At 34.7% G+C, this 20,157-nt stretch overlaps 1 protein-coding gene across 1 annotated transcript in view; it reads right to left on the reverse strand.

The window, feature by feature from the left end:
* PPFIA2 (PTPRF interacting protein alpha 2) overlaps positions 1–20,157 on the reverse strand; it is a 556,115-nt gene that overhangs the window by 196,564 nt on the left and 339,394 nt on the right. The window contains exon 7 of the mRNA XM_049883963.1: positions 17,245–17,319. Within this exon, the coding sequence (XP_049739920.1) occupies positions 17,245–17,319 (75 nt within the window). The remainder of the gene's footprint in view (positions 1–17,244; positions 17,320–20,157) is intronic.

The raw sequence follows: 20,157 nt of genomic DNA on the forward strand, positions 1-20,157 counted from the left end.
CCAGAAAAAAAAAAATACATCCAATTCCTTGATAATAGTTATACTTCCGGAAATTTGTGAAAAATAACCAAAGCTTTTAGCAGAGTTCTGAAAAGGAGGAATTGGAAAAAATGAATAGACCCAAGCAAACAGAAGTAGCTCAGTCATTTATTAGCTGTAAGATTTGAGTGAGCCATGTTTTCTGAATCTTTAAAATGGTGACATATTTCCTGCCTTGTCAGGTGATATGGCAATAGAAGGATCTCAATAAATTCTCACTGTTGGTAATAGCAATCATCTCATGATGTAGGGATCCATAAACCTGAAGGTGGAGGTAGGTAAGTCATTTAAACTGACTGGAAGAACGTGAAAAAACAACACTTAAATAGTGCTTAACCCAGCCCAGGTGCTTTACAACCAGTAGGAGTTCCAAAAATATTTGCTAGTGAAACTATAATTTAACTATAATTTTTTTTCTTGACAGATGCTGTATTTCCTCCCTTTTTCCCAATTGATATTATAAAGCTTTCACAACACATATTCTAATTCAATTTATAGATTATTTTCATCCTTATCTCTCAGTGACAGTGTTCCCTGAGTGAAAACTATTATATTGGCTTAAATCAACATAAACAACCTACCAAGAGGAGAGATTATCAGCACTAATTATTCATAAAAAAAATCTTTAACTAAGATAGAAAGTTAAGATTTATAGCACATGGTAAATCCCAGCTGATAAAATCTGAGATATTTTCTACTGTCATATTTTCAAAACATAAAATCACTAGTAATCAAATTATTAATTAAAAAAAAAAAGTTAGGTTAAAGCAATTCATGCATCAATTTGGCTATCCATTTCCTTTTAATATTCTAAAACTTCACCTATTCGGAATTTCCAAATGTCTCTATATTCGGGGCCCATCCTTCTTTCCTGCCAAAAGGAAAATTGGGACAAAGATGGGTGTAGAAATCCTCTGATCTTGTTTAATATGACTTGAAGTCTTGCATTTTCTATAATGAAAATATAGGGGCAAAGGCAATGCTCTCATGCTGTTTAGGACACTAAGTCGAGTCATTTACGTTGACGTTTACATCAAGGGAAAACATTTAGAAGAAAGGTTTAAAATCCAGTAATCTAATTTATGCAAATATCTAGGGGTTTTAATTTATCTTCTCTATAGATTAAAATACTTAATTTAAACCTAATATTTGGACTGTTTAAAGGCAGTATAATGTAATGAATTGATTCAATATATATATGCCTTATTAATTTAGCTAATACCTGCATTACCTCTCTGTAAGTATAATGAAGTTATGAGCCATAGAAATACAATAAATATGAAAATACAATGCTTAATTAAAATAACTGGTAATTAAGGTGTTAATCAAAGTTTTCAGATATAAAGATATTTGTTCTTAAGAAAAAGGCCAGGCAACATAGTGGTTACTTTTAAACACTCTGATATGGAGCTGGCTGCTGATAACACAACAACTCACTTAGCTTTTCTAAGCCTTATTTTTCTCTTTTGCAAATGCTGGTACTACTTATACTTATCTCATAGGGTAATTGTGATGATTAAATGAAAAAAAAAGTATGTGTGTGTGTGTATGTGTGTGGCACTAAGCATAGTGCCAGGCACATAGTAACCTCTCAAAAAATCGCAGGCTATTATTTTACCAGCTGCATAATCAAGTGAATTGCAAGGTCATTTATAAAATGAATATAAAACCCAGCGCCATCGAGTCGACTCTGACTCATAGCGACCCTATAGGCATTATATTCATATAAAATGAATATAGTGCTATGGAATTATCATATGAGCAAATAAGGTATTTTTTTAATCAATAGAAGGAGATTTAGTTCTGGGTATAGCGATGTACTGTTATTTTGTTTATCACCAAGTTCAAAATCTCAACAGAAAAGAGATTTCATCAACTCAACTAATAAATTAATGATACTGGTATGTAGAGTCTAATAATAGCAATACAACTCTAATACTTTGAGTTTACTAAGAGCTTTTCTCTTTGCTTCCTGACTTTTTAAATACAGGCAGTTCAGAATTTATTAATATTTCATTTTACAGATGATAAAACGGAGGCTTAGAGAACTTAAATAAATTGTCAGGTGTTAGAATGAATAAGTGATAGGTTCAGGACTCAAACTGTAATCTTTTGAGTTCAACTTAAATGCCTTAAACTTTTTTTTTAATTACTTTATTTCTCACTCAATTTCACTGTTCCATTTAATTTTTTTTGAAACATCAGAAATATTTCTCAAATTGCTAGCTTTAAAAATAAAAAGGCTACTCTCATAAATGCATGGGTAATTTTAAATAGGTAAAATCATGATACTTAAAATGATCAAAATATCAAGATAGAGCATGCTCTTGGTGCTAATAGAGAATAAAAAAGCTGTTTAAAATCTCTGCATGCAAAGACAAAACAAGTATACTGGCTATCACAAGGAAAACAAATCCTATGCTTTCATCAAAGAAAAGATTATAATGAAAGCAGGAAAGAGAGTCTGAAAAGATTTGCAAACAGGCTTCAAATATCTCATACTCAATAGGAGGCTATTTTAACCTATATTTAAAATAATTGCTTCACACAGGTCTTAGAAATAGTAAAAATAGTGGAAGTAGCAAACAGCAATTTCTTTAGCTCTCTTTTCTTTGCTGAGTTTTATCATGTTGTCTTCAGATACCTTGAATTCCTTTTCTTTGGAAGAGATTCTTTCTATTGAAACAGTGCCATTATCAACAGCAAAGAATACATTTTCTACTGATGATAAAAACTTTGGTAATTTACAATTTTTACACTTCTCTCTAAAATATAGTATGACCATGAAGTACAATCTTGAGGTATAATAAAAAAAATTCATAGATTTTTGTGAATAACTACAGGTTTGACAATGCTGAAACTTTAGGTTTACCAATGTAAAGCAAACAACAACAACAACAAGACACTGTTCTACTATCATTCAACTATTTGATGAAATAAAATCGATTAAGAACTATACAATTTTCTAACCAAAAATGATACAACTACAACTGGAATAATAGGTTCCCAATAAGTGGCTCTACTGGAAACTCATAGCACTTTGCAGGCAAGCTAAAAAGCTGATGTAACCAAAGGCAATACTGTCTTCAAGGGACATAAACTCAAAGCTATAAGGATATCTTTATTACGCAAACACTTTTGTCATTAAACAAATACTGTTTTCTGGTACTTTTCATCATGGTGATTTACTTCAAACGCAAATAAAATAAGAACCTTGTATCTGACTTGCTGTTAGAATGTTAGTTGAAAGATGGTCACAGAATTTACTAATACATTTACTAATGATGAAAATAAGGTATCCAATCGATACGGGATATATCGTACAAGTGAACATGGAAGAATCTGGGAATCACTGCAAGATAAATCATCTTTATAAAGGCAGTTGTAGACATGAAAAAATAAATCTGCTATCATTTCATAGAAAAGCCCTGGTGGTGCAGTGGTTAAAGCAATCGACTGCTAACCGAAAGGCCGGCAGTTTGAAACCACCGGTTGGTCAGTAGGAGAAAGATACGGCAGTCTGCTTCCACGGAGAGCTACAGCCTTGGAAAGCCCGTAGGGTCGCTATGGGGCAGAGTCGACTCGACAGCAGTGGATTTGGGTTTTTTTTTTTTTGGTTTTATTATCTCATAGAACTGGGAAAATGATCAGATGAAACGATTCAAAGGTGAATAATTAGAAAAGGGGTCTGCCAAGAGAATTACCAATTTTAGGATTCTGAAATAATTTAACTCAAGAACTTTTGCAGTGGTCTCTTTTCTTTATCTGAGGCTTTTCACTCACGGATATGAGAGTTACAATATGAAGGTAAAAAAATGATTTAGTCATCTCATTAATTCTGCAAACAAATGCTCAGGTGAGTATTGCTATCATTTACCCCAGGGCTAATTGCTTTAATAAGTACTGCCCAACCACTCTCCTGCCTGCTTCTCCCATGTTTTACTGGAGCATCTTCAGCTATTTAAATTTTTTAAAACTTCGTGTAACTGCATTGCATGGATTTCAGATGCTTCCTGATTTTTATCCCTGTCGAGTTTTGGGGAAACATCTTATGCCTGGGTTAATTCCATGGGGCCAAAGTTATCAGTCTTTTGAATACCTTCCAAACTGAGGGGTTCATCTTCTAGCACTCTATCAAACAATTTTCCACTACTATTCACAAGGTTTTCACTGCCTAAATATCTTCAGAAGTAGACAGCCAGGTCCTTCTCCCTAGTCTGCTAGTCTGTCTTAGTCTAGAAGCTCAGCTGAAACCTACCCACCATGGGTGACCCTACTGGTATTTGAATACAAGCGGCATAGCTTCCAGCATCACAGCAACACGCAAGCCCCCAAAGTACAACAGACCGACAAACGTATTGGGGAGACTAGGAAAAAGCTGCCTCTTCAAACTAGAGTTGATCTTAATGTTGTGGATGAAGTCAAGCTTTTGAGATCTTCATTTGCTGATGTGGCACAACTCAAAATGAGAAGAAACAGCTGCAAACATCCATTAATAATCAGAACCTGGAATGTACGAAGCATGAAAATACGAAAATTGGAAGTCATCAAAAATGAAATGGAACGCATGAACATTGATAACCAAGGCATTAGTGAGCTGAAATGGACTAGTATTGGCCATTTTAAACCAGACAATCATATGGTCTACTATGCTGGGAATGACAACTTGAAGAGCAATGGCATTGCATTCATCATCAAAAAGAACTTTTTTTAAAATAATTTTTATTGAGCTTTAAGTGAACATTTACAAACCAAGTCAGTCTGTCACATATAAGCTTATATACACCTTACTCCATACTCCCACTTAATCTCCCCCTAATGAGTCAGCCCTTCCAGTCTCTCCTTTCATGACAATTTTGCCAGTTTCTAACCCTCTCTACCCTCCTATCTCCCCTCCAGACAGGAGATGCCAACACAGTCTCAAGTGTCCACCTAATACAAGTAGCTCACTCTTCGTCAGCATCTCTCTCCAACCCATTGTCCAGTCCCTTCCATGTCTGATGAGTTGTCTTTGGGAATGGTTCCAGTCCTGGGCCAACAGAAGGTTTGGAGACCACGACTGCTGGGATTCCTCTAGTCTCAGTCAGACCATTAAGTATGGTCTTTTTATGAGAATTTGGGGTCTGTATCCCACTGATCTCCTGCTCCTTCAGGGGTTCTCTGTTGTGCTCCCTGTCAGGGCAGTCATCGGTTGTGGCCGGGCACCACCTAGTTCTTCTGGTCTCAGGATGATGTAAGTCTCTGGTTCATGTGGCCCTTTCTGTCTCTTGGGCTCATGGTTATCATGTGACCTTGGTGTTCTTCATTCTCCTTTGATCCAGGTGGGTTGAGACCAATTGATGCATCTTAGATGGCTGCTTGTTAGCATTTAAGACCCCAGATGCCTCATTTCAATGTGGGATGCAGAATGTTTTCATAATAGATTTTGCCAATTGACTTAGAAGTCCCCTTAAGCCATAGTCCCCAAACCCCCGCCCTTGCTCCGCTGACCTTTGAAGCATTCAGTTTATGCCAGAAACTTCTTTGCTTTTGGTCCAGTCCAGTTGAGCTGACCTTCCGTGTATTGAGTATTGTCCTTCCCTTCACCTAAAGTAGTTTTTATCTACTAACTAATCAGTAAATAACCCTCTCCCACCCTCCCTCCCTCCCCCCCTTGTAACCACAAAAGTATGTGTTCTTCTCAGTTTATACTATTTCTCAAGATCTTATAATAATGGTCTTATAAAGTATTTGTCCTTTTGCCTCTGACTAATTTCACTCAGCATAATGCCTTCCAGGTTCCTTCATATTATGAAATGTTTCACAGATTCGTCACTGTTCTTTATCGATGCGTAGTATTCCATTGTGTGAATATACCACAATTTATTTAACCATTCATCCGTTGATGGACACCTTGGTTGCTTCCAGCTTTTTGCTATTATAAACAGAGCTGCAATAAACATGGGTGTGCATATATCTGTTCGTGTGAAGGCTCTTATTTCTCTAGGGTATATTCCGAGGAGTGGGATTTCTGGGTTGTATGGTAGTTCTATTTCTAACTTTTTAAGAAAACACCAGATAGATTTCCAAAGTGGTTGTACCATTTTACATTTCCACCCGCAGTGTATAAGAGTTCTAATCTCTCCGCAGCCTCTCCAACATTTATTATTTTGTGTTTTTTGGATTAATGCCAGCCTTGTTGGAGTGAGATGGAATCTCATCGTAGTTTTAATTTGCATTTCTCTAATGGCTAATGATCGAGAGCATTTTCTCATGTATCTGTTAGCTGCCTGAATATCTTCTTTAGTGAAATGCGTGTTCATATCCTTTGCCCACTTCTTGATTGGGTTGTTTGTCTTTTTGTGGTTGAGTTTTAACAAAATCATATAGATTTTAGAGATCAGGTGCTGGTCGGAGATGTCATAGCTGAAAATTAAAAAGAACATTTTAAGATCTATCCTGAACTACAATGCTGTCAGTGATAGGATATTATCCATACTCCTACATAGAAGACCAGTTAATATGACTATTAATCAAATGTATTCATCAACCACTAAGGCCATAGATGAAGAAATTGAAGGCTGTTACCAACTTCTGCAGTCTGAAATTGATCGAACATGCAGTCAGGATGCATTAATAATTACTGGAGATTGGAATGCGGAAGTTGGAAACAAAGCAGAAGGATAGCTAGATGGAAAATACGGTCTTGTTGATAGAAATGATGCCGGAAAGTCCCTGATAGAATTTTGCAAGACCCATGATTTCTTCATTGCAAATACCTTTTTCACCAACACAATGGCAACTATACACGTGGACCTCGCCAGATAGAATATACCAGAATCAAATCGACTACATCTGTAAGAAGAAAACAAAAATGAGAGACAATGGAAAAGCTCAATACCATCAGTCAGAACAAGGCCAGGGGCAACTGTGGAACAGGCCTTCAATTGCTCATATGCAGGTTCAAGTTGAAACTGAAGAAAACTAGAACAAGTGTACTAGAGCCAATGTATGACCTTGAGTATATCCCACCTGAATTTTCAGACCATCTCAAGAACAGATTTGATGTTTTGAACACTAATGACCAAAGACCAGATGCATTGTGTAATGACATCAAGGACATCATACATGAAGAACGCAAGAGCTCATTAAAAAGACAGGAAAGAAAGAAAAGACCAAATTGGATGTCAGAAGAGACTCTCAAAATTGCTCTTGAATGTCAAGTAGCTAAAGGGAACCAAGAAATGGTGAAGTAAAAGACTTGATCCAGAGATTTCAAAGGATAGCTCAAGAAGACAAAGTAAAGTATTACAATGACATGTGCAAAGACCTGGAGATGGAAAACCAAAAGGGAAGAACATGCTCTGCATTTCTCAAGCTGTAAGAACTGAAGAAAAAATTCAAACCTTGAGTTGCAATATTGAAGGATTCTATGGGGAAAATATTAAATGACTCAGGAAGCAACAAAAGAAGATGGAAGGAATACACAGAGTCACTATATCAATAAGAATTGGTCGACGTTCAAGCGTTTTAGGAGGTACCATATGAACAGGAACCGATGGTACTGAAGAAAGAAGGCCAAGCTGCATTGAAGGCATTGGTGAAACACAAGGCTCCAGGAATTGACAGACTATCAATTGAGATGTTTCAGCAAACAGATGTAGCTCTGGAAGTATTCACTCATTTATGCCAAGAAATTTAGAAGAGAGCTACCTGGCCAACCGACTGAAAAATATATACATTTATGCCTATTCCCAAGAAAGGTGATCACATTGAATGCAGAAAATATTGAACAATATCATTAATTTCACACGCAAATAAAATTTTGCTGAAGATCATTCAGAAGCGGCTGCAGCAGTATATTGACAGGGACCTGACAGAAATTCAATGCAGATTCAGAAGAGGATGAGGAACCAAGGAAATCATTGCTGATATCAGATGGATCCTGGCTGAAAGCAGAGAATACAAGAAAAATGTTTACCTGTGTTTTATTAACTACGCAAAGGCATTCAGCTAACAAATTATGGATAACATTGGTAAGAATGGGAATTCCAGAGCACTTAACTGTGCTCATAAGGAAACCGTACATAGTTCAAACAGAACAAGGTGATACTGGGTGGTTTAAAGTCAGGAAAGGTGTGCAGCAGGGTTTCATCCTTTCACCATACCTATTCAGTCTGTGGAAACCCTAGTGGTGTAGTGGTTAAGTGCTATGGCTGCTAACTAAAAGGTCGGCAATTCAAATCCACCAGGTGCTCCTTGGAAACCCTACGGGGCAGTTCTACCCTATCCTATAGGGTCACTATGAGTTGGAATTGACTCAATGGCAATGGGTTTGATTTTTCTTTTTTTGTTATTCAACCTGTATACTGAGCAAATAATCTGAAAAGTGAGACTATATGAAGAAGAACAGGGCATCAGGATTGCAGGGAGACTCATTAACTGCCTGCATTATGCAGATGACACAAATTTGCTTGCTGAAAGTGAAGAGGACTTGAAGTACTTACTGATGAAGATCAAAGACGACAGCCTTCAATATGGATTACAACTCAAAATGAAACAAAAATCCTCACAACTGGACCAATAAGCAACATCATTATAAATGGATAAAAGATTGAAGTTGTCAAGGATTTCATTTTACTTGGATCCATAATCAACACCCATGGGAACAGCAGTCAAGAAATCAAGACACATTGCATTGGGTGAATCTGCTGCAAAAACCTCTTTATAGTGTTGAAAAGCAAAGATATCACCTCGAAGAGTAAGGTGTGCCTGACTCAAGCCATGGTGTTTTCAATCACCTCCTATGCATGTGAAAGTGGATGATGAATAAAGAAGACTGAAGAATTGATGCCTTTGAATTGTGGTGTTGGTGAAGAATATTGAATACACCATGGACTGCCAAAAGAATGAACAAATCTGTCTTGGAAGAACTACAATCAGAATGCTTCTTAGAAGCAAGGATGGCGAGACTATGTCTCACATACTTTGGACATGCTGTCAGGAGGGATCACTCCCTGGAGAAGGATGTCATGCTTGGTAAAGTAGAGGGTGAGTGAAAGAGAGGAAGATCCTCAGTGAGATGGATTGACACAGTGGCTGCAACCAACAATAGGCTTAAGCATAACATCAATTGTGAGGATGGTGCAGGACCAAGCAGTGTTTCGTTCTGTTGTACATAGGGTTGCTATGAGTCAAGACCAACTCCATGGCACCTAACAACAAAAGTCATCAGAGACAACTTAAATTTCCTATTTGTATCTGTTTCTTTCAAAGTATGTTGAATAAAATAGCTTCATAGATTTGAATAAGGAAATATCATAGTAGAATCCATGTTGTTTCAGTTGGTAAATGTTATGGAAACTGGTTTTTAATCAATCTACTGAGATTACTTAATGAGAACCTTATCCTGGTCTATCATCCCACACTGAAAGTCTTAGTCTTGGTGTTTCCTTGCCTTATTATTATATTTTTTTTACATTCCTAAAAGTAACTCCGTTCTTGCCTTCATTAGCAGATAAGCTCATTTCTTGTTTTCTTGAGGAGAATCCCTCTGCTGAAATTCTCATATCTTCCTTCTTCTCCAAATCAAAATCTTTATTCATCATTACACTTTGTGTACTCCTTGCTTTGTTTCTCAGAGGAAGGAGTTCTGCTTGTGATTGATCTTGTACCTTTTGTTCAGTCTCCACTGTGTTGTCCTTAGCTGATCAGTTCTCCTTTGTTTTTTCCATGTTTCTCTCCATTGTCTACGAATATTTCCAAGCCCTTCTCATTCTAAAAGCACGCTTTCTCAGTACTGCCTACTTATCTAGTTTTTACACTCTCCTCTCCTTCATTGCTGAACTTCTCAAAAGATTATTCATCATCTCTTATGTTTAAACTTCTAATTTGGCTCTTTAGTTATTTTCATTATGGTTATTCTCCTTCCATTACAGTTTAATGAAACTGTCTTTGTAAACTTTTCCAGTGACCTTCTAATTATAAATCTAATTACTCATATCAGACATAATCCGGCATGGCTCCCTGAAACAGTTGTCATTGTTGACCACGTCCAACTCCTACACTTAAAATTCTCTCTCTCTCTGTTAAATGACTTCTCAACTTGCTTGAGTTTCACATCCCTCACAGCTCCTTCCCATCCTCTTCTTTGATTTTTAGGGTAGGATCTACTTTTTCTGTATCTACTCACCTGTTTCACTTGCCCTTCCATTCCTATGGATTCACTAGAGTAGGAATTCTTAAACCAACTGAAAGGATTATTGTGAGAATTAAATGGTATAATGTATGTAAAGCAATAGCTATGATCCATCGACCCCCAAAATATGATTTACTGCCTGTAGCTCCTCTTACCACCCTGGTCTGACACTCTTCAGAATGTGAATAGCACTTCATTTGCCTGTGAAAATTGTTACTTAATCTTTCTGCAGGAAAACAGACTTCAGGGAGAACACTGGCTATAAAAAGAGAAGGTAAAAAGAAATGCTGATTTCCTTAGAATATTGCTAATTGAAAGTTGGTAAATTCAGTAGTTGAGATAACCATACACAGAGTAAAAGCAATATAAAAAGCATAAATCAGCCTACAAGTAAATGTCCCAGTTCTTCTTATGTATAATGCAATCACATGGAAAAGCTTTTAAAACAAGCACACCGTGTATACTCACTGCTAATTAGTCTGTCAATTGATCTTTTACAGTAGCATCTGAATAATCCATTTTATCTGGTTTAATTAAATAATTTAAAAAAATTATATGGGCTTCTGTTAAAGAAGAACACATTGTTAGGATGTAATCTATTTATTCCTCTTTGTACTTCCCTTTATTGTACTTTTTTTTTATTAGTGGTTTTCTTATTTTAAGCTGTAACAAAAATACTCTGCCAGGAATAAAGACTTGATTGTATTTTCGATGTCTAAATCATCTAGACTCTCTTTGTTAGTACACTGGCCTGGAAAATGTGTTCAACGTTAACAATACAATCTGCCTACGTGGTGCTATTCAAAGAGGCAAAATTAGAGAAAATTTTCATTTTGTATGTATACATTTATATTTTGTTTGATTCCTTCATTTACATTTGCCATTATTAAAAAAACATATGAAATACCAGACTGGATAATACTTGTGCTCTACACAACTTGTATTTTCTGATACCAGTTTTTGTTTTCTTTTTCAAGAAATTATAATGATTTTTTTTTAAACTCTAAGACTTGAACATGGTACCTTGACCATCATATACATTTTTTACTTTTAACTTTTAGAGGTACCACTTATCTGAAAAATTTCAAAACTAGTATCTCTTCCCTCCATAAAAATCTTTTGTTGGCTTGTTGTTGTATAAAACTAGTATCTCTTCCCTCCATAAAAACCTTTTGTTGGCTTGTTGTTGTATACAGGACAAAGGCCAGGTTCTGGCCATTCCTAACTTGGACTCTGCCGATTTATGCAGCCTTATCTTCATCCCTATCCCTGCAGCTTCCCTTCTCTTCCACCAATTCCATTTGGTAAGTTATTTAAAATTCTCCCTCAAATTCTAGGCATTTTTTTTTTTTCTTCTAGGAAGATTTTTGCAACACCTTCTGCTCTTCCTCATTTATATCCTCATAATTACCATCTTTGTAATACTACTGAAATTTGTGCCTACTTTTATTTTATCCTTAGTCACATTATATTGTAATTGCTTTTTACATGTCTATCTCCTTTACTGGGGTACCTGGATGGCACAAGTAATTTCTGATGGGCTCCTAATTTAAAGTTTGACTGTTCAAATCCACCCAGTGGCACTGAGGAAGACAGGCTTGGAGATGTAATTTTGTAAGATCACAGCCATTGAAAACCCTATGAAGTGCAGTTTTACTCAGTCATACATGGGGTCGCCATGAATCGAAATTAACTCAATGGCAATGGGTTTGTTTGTCTCCCCTACTTGTCTTTAACTAATGGTTTATTAATACCTGAGTTTTATTAACATCTTCATACCCAGTACCTAATGCAAAGCCTGGCAAACAGAAGATGCCCAATAAATGTTTGCTGAGTTGAAGTGCAATGTTCAAAATCACATACCAGATCATTATGTCAGCCATCCATATTAGATATGTCAACTCTCCAGCTCCATATCCCACTCCCCCCACCTTTAAACAAAACACACACAAAAAAATAAAATAAAAAATAAATACTTTGAGCAGTTTCTCACTTCATAAAGTATAAAATCCAATTTTTTAGCGTGACATTAGAGCCCGCCACAATCTAAATTCTATCAACCTCCCCACCTTTCTCTTCTACATCTTTCTATACGCTCTAACCTTTAACCATATAACATCACACATTTTTCCTGAATCTGGCAGTCTTGGATTTCCTTAATCATACTGTATGTACAGCCTGAAATGTCCTCCCACATTTCTGAAGTAAAATCATAGTCTTCCTTCAAGGGTAGGCTCAAATGCTGTTTCTTTATGGTGAAATCTACTTGATAATTTAGCCAAGAAAAAATACCCTTCTCTTTTGTACTCTTTTGCACTACGCTTGTGCATCTATTTTGCACTTTATTTTTGTGCTAAATTACATCTTAATCATATATTCATATGTCTATCTCCTTTCCTAGAGGGCAAGTTGCATGAATATTTGTATAATGTGTCATTTCCCCATTTATTCCCGTCAGTGACTCACACAAATTTCTGTACATAGTAGCTGCTCAATAATCATATATTGAAAGAACATATCCTTTGTTCATTCAATACATATGGTCAACATAGTTTTATTTGTTGAGCGTGCCTAAGGTTGTTCACATGATCCATTAAGGGAATAGCCACAGAACAACATGAAAATTTTGGTCAGAAGGAACTCTGTATAGTGCAATTTGACAAATATATATTGATCGAGTGGTTCATGTCACTGTGAAATGAACACAAATCAGCAAGACACAGGTTCATTTTCTCAGGGAAATAACAACCTGTACTTAGGCAACTATACAATTAACCCTAATACTTGTTGAGCTAAGACCACTGTCATAATAAATGCTGATGCAATGAGCTTTAGCAATTTAAGCTAAGGCGCAATGACTGTTGGCATGGAGTCATAAAATATTTCATTAAAGAGATGACATTTGAGCTTGAACTTAAAAGGGGAAATGTGATTTCAGTGGGTGAGCTATAGTTGTGGAGGCATTCCAGGAGAGAAAGACATTAGCATAAGTAAGAGTTACAGGCAGGAAAAGCATGGACTGCTTTAAAAAGAAATTAATACTCTAATTTAAGAAGGACTTAGAGTGACTCAGGGAAGTAGAGGTAGTGGGAATTAAAGCTGGATTTGTAGATTAGGATCATTGCATAAGTTTTGATAGTCTATCACAGGCCTATGTAATATATATAGATATAAACCAAAAAAAAAAAAAAAAAAACCAGTGCCGTTGAGTCAATTCTGACTCATAGTGACCCTATAGGACAGAGTAGAACTGTCCCATAGAGTTTCCAAGGAGCACCTGGTGGATTTGAACTGCCGACCCTTTGGTTAGCAGCCGTAGCACTTAACCACTATGCCACCAGGGTTTCCAATATATATATATATGTCATTATATTATTGATATTACAAAGTACAGAATATCGGGAGCCCTGGTGGCACAGTGGTAAGAGCTTGGCTGCTAACCAAAAGGTCAGCAGTTTGAATCTACCAGTTGCTCGTTGGAAACGCTATGGGGCAGTTCTACTCTGTTCTGTAGAGTCACTATGAGTTGGAATCGACTCGATGGCAATGAGTTTGGTTTTGGTTTTAATACAGTATATTATTCCATTTTGTTCTTTACATAGTTTATATAAAAATACATATAATCTGTATAGTGTATTAGAATATATTATATATATATATATATATATACTGTATTATACTGGAAACCTTGGTGGTATATGATTAAGAGCTATGGCTGCTAACCAAAAGGCTGGCAGTTCAAATCCACCAGGTACTCCTTGGAAACCCTATGAGGCAGTTCTACTCTGTCCAATACGGTTGCTATGAGTCAGAATCGACTTGATGGCAATGGGTTTTTATATTACACTATAAGATGTATTAGAATATATTATGGGAAAAAAATTGAGGCTTTGCTCTTAGCAGGTTTAACCTAGCAGAATTACATAGTAGAAAGGAACAGAAGACAAGAACAGATTAAAAACTTACTGTAATATCCCAGGTGAAATTTTATGAAGATCTGAACTAAGGTGATTTTAATTTATATGCTCTCTGACTTCTCCTTTCTTAACTGGAGAACTAAAATAATTCAGAAAAATGTTTGGATAAATTCCTTGCTATGTAAACTGTCACTATCACTACAAGAAATTTAAGAACTAGATTCCACTAATGTAGCATCCTTGCTCTCCAAGCTTGCTACATAAATTCTGCAAATAGTTTCAAATTATAAGGGACACTTGCAAAGGCATTTTAATTTTCATTCAAATCTGAAGTATCAATTTTATCAGTTTTCTCTAATCCCTTGCTCAATTAGCCAAATGCTGGATTTTTGTTTTATTCATACTGTATAGCTTTACCTTCTAAAAATGTGCTTATAGTTTTTATTTTTTCACAAAAATGTTACTTCCATAAAATATTTTCTTCAGTTACTTCCTATATCCAACTTTTCCTGTATCCAAATATCTAAACTTTATCTAGTTTCCCTTTCTAAAGCTGTCAATAGCGTTAATTTTTCTAAGCTTCTTTTGTCATATTTCTAAACATATCTTGTTATCATCAATAAAAAAACAATAACAAAAAAAATCTTGTTATCATCAATACATGGTGCTTTATTTAAAGAGATTCCTTGTACTAATTGCTATTACTATAGTGAATCAAGAGCTCATATTTCAGGTTATTTTTATTTTTAATTTTCATTTTATAGTAAATTTTTCCCATTTACTCTCTTAAAAATGTATCACTAATAATTTACTTGTCAACAATTTATTATTAGAAAACTAAGGCACTGTTTTGTTTTGTTTTTTCCTGAGTCTGATTTCCTAAACAAGAATTCTTATTAAGCCACATGGAAAATAATTATAACCAACAACATAAAGAAAATATATTGAAGCTAAAAATAAGCAAAACGATTGCTTTCCTCTAACTTATACAAGTGGCTTAAAACAAAAAGCATTTGAAAAGCTGCAGTAGTTGTGTTGCTGTCATTAGGTGGTGTGGAGTCTATTTTAGACTTATAGTGACCTCATGTGACAGAATACAACTGCCCCATAGGGTTTCTAGGTTGTAATCTTTAAGGGAGCAGATCTGCCAGGGTCTTTCTCCTGCAGAGATGCTGGGGGGTTCAAACTCCCAACCTTTCAGTGAGTAGCCAGGTGCTTAACCGTAGGTCACCAGAGCTCCTGGAGTAGTTGTAAGAAGGGATGTTAATGATTTTAAATTTGTTTTATCTATATACAAGCAATCTAGTTCTCCATACTGCCTACAAGAGATTACAATAATATTGGAGGTCTATTTTTTTTTAAAGGGTTAGGGTTGCTATGAGTCGGAATCGACATGAGGGCACTGGGTTGGAATGCTACCTTAAAGAAAACAATAAAAAATCTTTTCTCCACATTTGTTCTCCAGTTGTCCTCCCATTTTATGCATAGTTAATTGAACTATCCGGTTGCCATTCCTAAATCAACTTGCTGGAGCCTCATTTAAACTTATGGGACATTTATATTTAGGCATAAATACTGCAGCCAGCCAAGTGGTCTCACTATACCTTTGTTTCTAACAAATGGAAACTATCGCTGACCTATTAAATAAGACTTTGGTATCAGTATTCGCCAAATCTTTTGTTTATTCCATCAATAAAATATTTTGAGGCATACATGCCATACACATGTATGTTAAAACTTACATAAAAATCAAAATTATCAATGATGAGAAACAAAGTGAATAAACATTTAATATTTTATTCCTGAACACTCCAGTGATGAGTATACCCTACTATGCAGATAATTTACCTACTTGCTTTCATAAAATGATGAATCTCTCCTTGTTATTACCCCTTATCCCAGAGGGTTTTCTTCTTCTGTGATGTCTGAGAGGCATCAATGTCTTATGTCCATTTTTTTTTAATGCAAACAAATCATCCAATTTGCTAACATGAATCTCCTCATAAGATTCACCAAAAGATTTTTTGTAACTGTTACACCACGATTTATGCTTTTAATGTTACTGGCTTTTAATTCACACAAAACTGATTATTCCTGTAGTTAAAAGTCCATTATTTCTAGAATTCAAATTGCTAAGGCTCAGAACAAACAAAAGCATATAGGAACTCCTTTAATTGCCCTTTTTTACTTTAAAGAACAGTGAAGCATTTGTTGGACAAGATTTTTAGAATGGTTTGAAAATGAGTATTTTATGTATGTAAATTTTTTTGTTATGAATCCCTTTGTAAGGCTTATCATTAATAACATTAGCTTCTGTTTCTCTTATTATTTAAAAGTAAGATTTTTCCAAATCATTTTAGCCTGTTCACCACTAGTAATGTCAACATTACATCAGTGGAAAAAAAACTTCTGGGAAAAAAAATGGCCCTGGAAATGTCAAAGAGATGGGGCTATTTTAGTAGCCTACCCAGAATTAATTGATTTAATTAATATATATATATTAATTTTACCTAATAATCCAAGTTCATTTATGCATATTATGAGCCAAAAAAAGTAATATCTCCTAAAGAGAAGACAAACCTTTAAATTTTACAGAAGTGATTGTCAAAACATTAAAATTCTTGCCTAGAGCCATGAATGATATCAAAAGAAGTGGATTCAATGACATCACTAAACATAGGCACAGTGCTTTCAGTAGATAAGACTATGTATGACTTGAAGGGAAATATACACACACATCTGTCTAAGGAGTTCACTTCATTTGTAACATTACCTATGTTTACATATATTTGACATGTTTTCCAATTTGGGAGCTGCATTTTATTTTTGAAAGGACTGGCATTCTGGCTATGATCTTGGTAAATCCCAATCTCACTAGCTTACATGTCACTAGCTCTTGATGATTTTCCTTTGGTCTTTTCCAAGTGACAGATCTGAATAACTGGAAACGAGAAAACATGACTCTGAAGACTAGTTTCAACAGGCCTTGTTCAAGGCTCATACCAAATGTAATTTACTTTTTGTGACAGTTTTAATAAAAGTGATGTGAAACACAAGGGACATATGTTAGCAATATTGCACCTCAAAAGAGGAGAAAGTGTGGTATGTTACCTCCTGATTAGCAGCAGCTAGTTCTTCTTCCAGTGCAGAGACTCTTTCTAAAGAAACCCTCAGTCGCTCCCTTACCTAGAAGAAAAACCAAAATATGTGCAGTGATGTACATCCCAGACATGTTAAACTGCATTGAATCCATCATTAATATCATCAGAGACAGTCACATTCGGCAAATTATTAAAGTATTTATAATCTTAGGAGCTCGGAATGATCAACCTGGCAGGAATACTGTGAATGTGTTGTCACCTCATAGTATCACTGTATCAAGGGATTTTCTTTAAGCAAGTCCTTTGGGTGGTTCAGTGATGAAATGTCTGGTAGGATTGGAGATTGAACTGTCTTGCTCTGAATTCTGATTCATAGTAAGTGGAGGCAAAGTTCAAAAGCATATTATTAATTCATCGGGAAAATAGTCACTGATTAAGCCTGAGAAATAGGTAAAAAAAAAAAAAAAGATCCTTTATATCTCTGTAATATAATATGCACATTTTCATTTGGCATTTAGGACCTAACTTGAAAAATGATTTGCCTAAAAGCAAAGAATTCTGAAAACTGTTGTCTAATGGTCATATACTTTGCATTAATTAGAGGGATTAGATTGTTATTGAGGGATTGGAAGGTATTTAGTTCCCAGATACCAGAAGTTAAATCATTATATTTTTTAACACCAAAACTCTGCTTATTTTAGTGTGAAAATAATGATTTACAAATATTTCATATATAAGTGAAACTCAGTTTCTTTGCTTTTTGCTTTTTCAAAATGTATAAAGATTGTGCTGTAATTCAAACTTTTTTTTTCATATCTACACGTATGCTCATTATTAATTTTATTGGAAGTAAAAAAATTCAGGGAAATGAATTAAAATGAATGACTACAGCTCTTAAATTTTCTTTAAAAAATCAATAAGCTATGAAGTTTAACTGAAGATGCAATTCATCTTGATTTTTTTGATAATTTATGAATTGAAATATATTTTCCACGGGAACATTATAGCATTTTTTACAGTGGATATGTACTTTAATACATGATTATATTTTTATAAGCTTTCATTTTTTAATTCATTGATTATATATTAATGAATGGTATTTTCTTTTTCTAATAAGACTTAACTGGGAGTATAGGTTAAACATGAAATATATGAAAACCCAGGTTCATAAAAATTTTAAAGTTAGATGTATAACAAACATTCTTTTCCAGCTACCAAACAAACAAAAAGGCTATCTCTTATTACTCTGAAATCTAATTAGGATTTTTTAATAAATATCAATCATTTTTCCAGGATACTCTAATAATAACTGATATATATTTAGTGACTGGGTGTACTTAACTCCTGAAATACATCTTGAATAGGCAAGAAATATAACCTAGTAGACTTTTAACATGAATTATATTTAGTTATGCTCAAATTCTCTGAAATTGGTATTACATACACAGATGGATATTTGATACCAAAGACAATTACACAGAATATTTCATGATCTTTAGATGTGCTGATAGACTGTAATATAGCTGAGCTGTTCGATAAAAAAAAAAAAAAAAAACTGTTAGGTTTTTTACTAGGTTAGATAAATACCTAATTGTTTATAAAAGTGCATAGAATTGTGCTAATTATAACTGAGTGAGAGCTACCTGGAAGGAAATCTCTGGTGACTTGACTTACTTGGGGTATACTTTTCTATGAATGGCTTTGATATATGCAAAAGAAGCAAATATTCCAATGCCGTGAAAATAAGTAAGATATGTGGAATGATACACACAATAGAATTCCTAATAGGCATGCTTGACATTTAACAGGAATGACTACAAAGCGTTATGCCCACTTTGTAAAACACCAACGGTAAAATATGGGTGTTCTGAAAAAGTCTGAGGAATCCTTGTTGAAGAAAATAACAATATGAAGTGATCTAATCATAAGCTAATGGTCTGACTATACCCAACATTGAACAGGTCACACTTAGACAGCTGTGAAAAGGTTAAAGTATCATATTTTAAAAGATACACTCTTACATTGAAATGTTTCTCAGAGAGTCATTCAAGTCACATAAGGAGTGACTGAAATTAGGCTGTATTGTAAATTAAAAATATCTTCCTTTCTTTTGCTAAACTGAAAGTCCTAGAAAAAGTTCTAAACTCTTTTCTACTTACCACTAGGTAAGCATTATATTAAGCCTTCAGAATGCAAAAATTATCAACATTATCAAGCATGATGAAAATGAAATCACCTCCCAGTAAATTCAGAACAACCTTTTACAAACTGAGATTATATTACCCATGAAGTAATTATATGTTTAATCAAAGTTATAAATGTAAAATTGATCATTGCAAATATAAATAGTTATATGAATGCTTTATTTGCATTTACATGAGGATGAATTACTCTTTGTGTATTTAATTCCTGGATAGGACTCAGCTGAATGCAACCTGTAAGCTTCATATTGCCCTGATCTCTGCTGACCTTAGTAAGGAAAAATATGTCCTAATTATCTTATTTTTCTTCTTGGGTTTAGTGTTCTTGTAAAGCTATCTAGGCATGCTTGATATGCCATGAAAAAATAATAGCTATTTTTTCATAAATATGAGTGCACAGTTGATAACCAGGACTATACTTATTTTTTCTGATTTATATACAATTGAACCATTTCCAGTTAACTTCTTGTTGTCTTTAAACTAGAATGTATTGATTCCTTATATAGAGAGCTATAATGTAATCCCCAAATATGTTATTTATATACATCTAGATTTTCCTAATTTCTAATTTCAGCTGGCCCATCTATTTTTTTTATAATGATATGAAAAATACTACAGAGAAATTTTTTTTCTTTATTCAAAAGATGTTCCAAGGCTGCAGACATTTGTATCCCTAAAAATAAAAACAAAATAAATCCCCCAAAATGACAAGTGCATTGAAA

The sequence above is a fragment of the Elephas maximus genome, chromosome 4 (genome assembly GCF_024166365.1).
Source record: "Elephas maximus indicus isolate mEleMax1 chromosome 4, mEleMax1 primary haplotype, whole genome shotgun sequence".
NCBI classification, from domain to species: Eukaryota; Metazoa; Chordata; class Mammalia; order Proboscidea; family Elephantidae; genus Elephas; species Elephas maximus.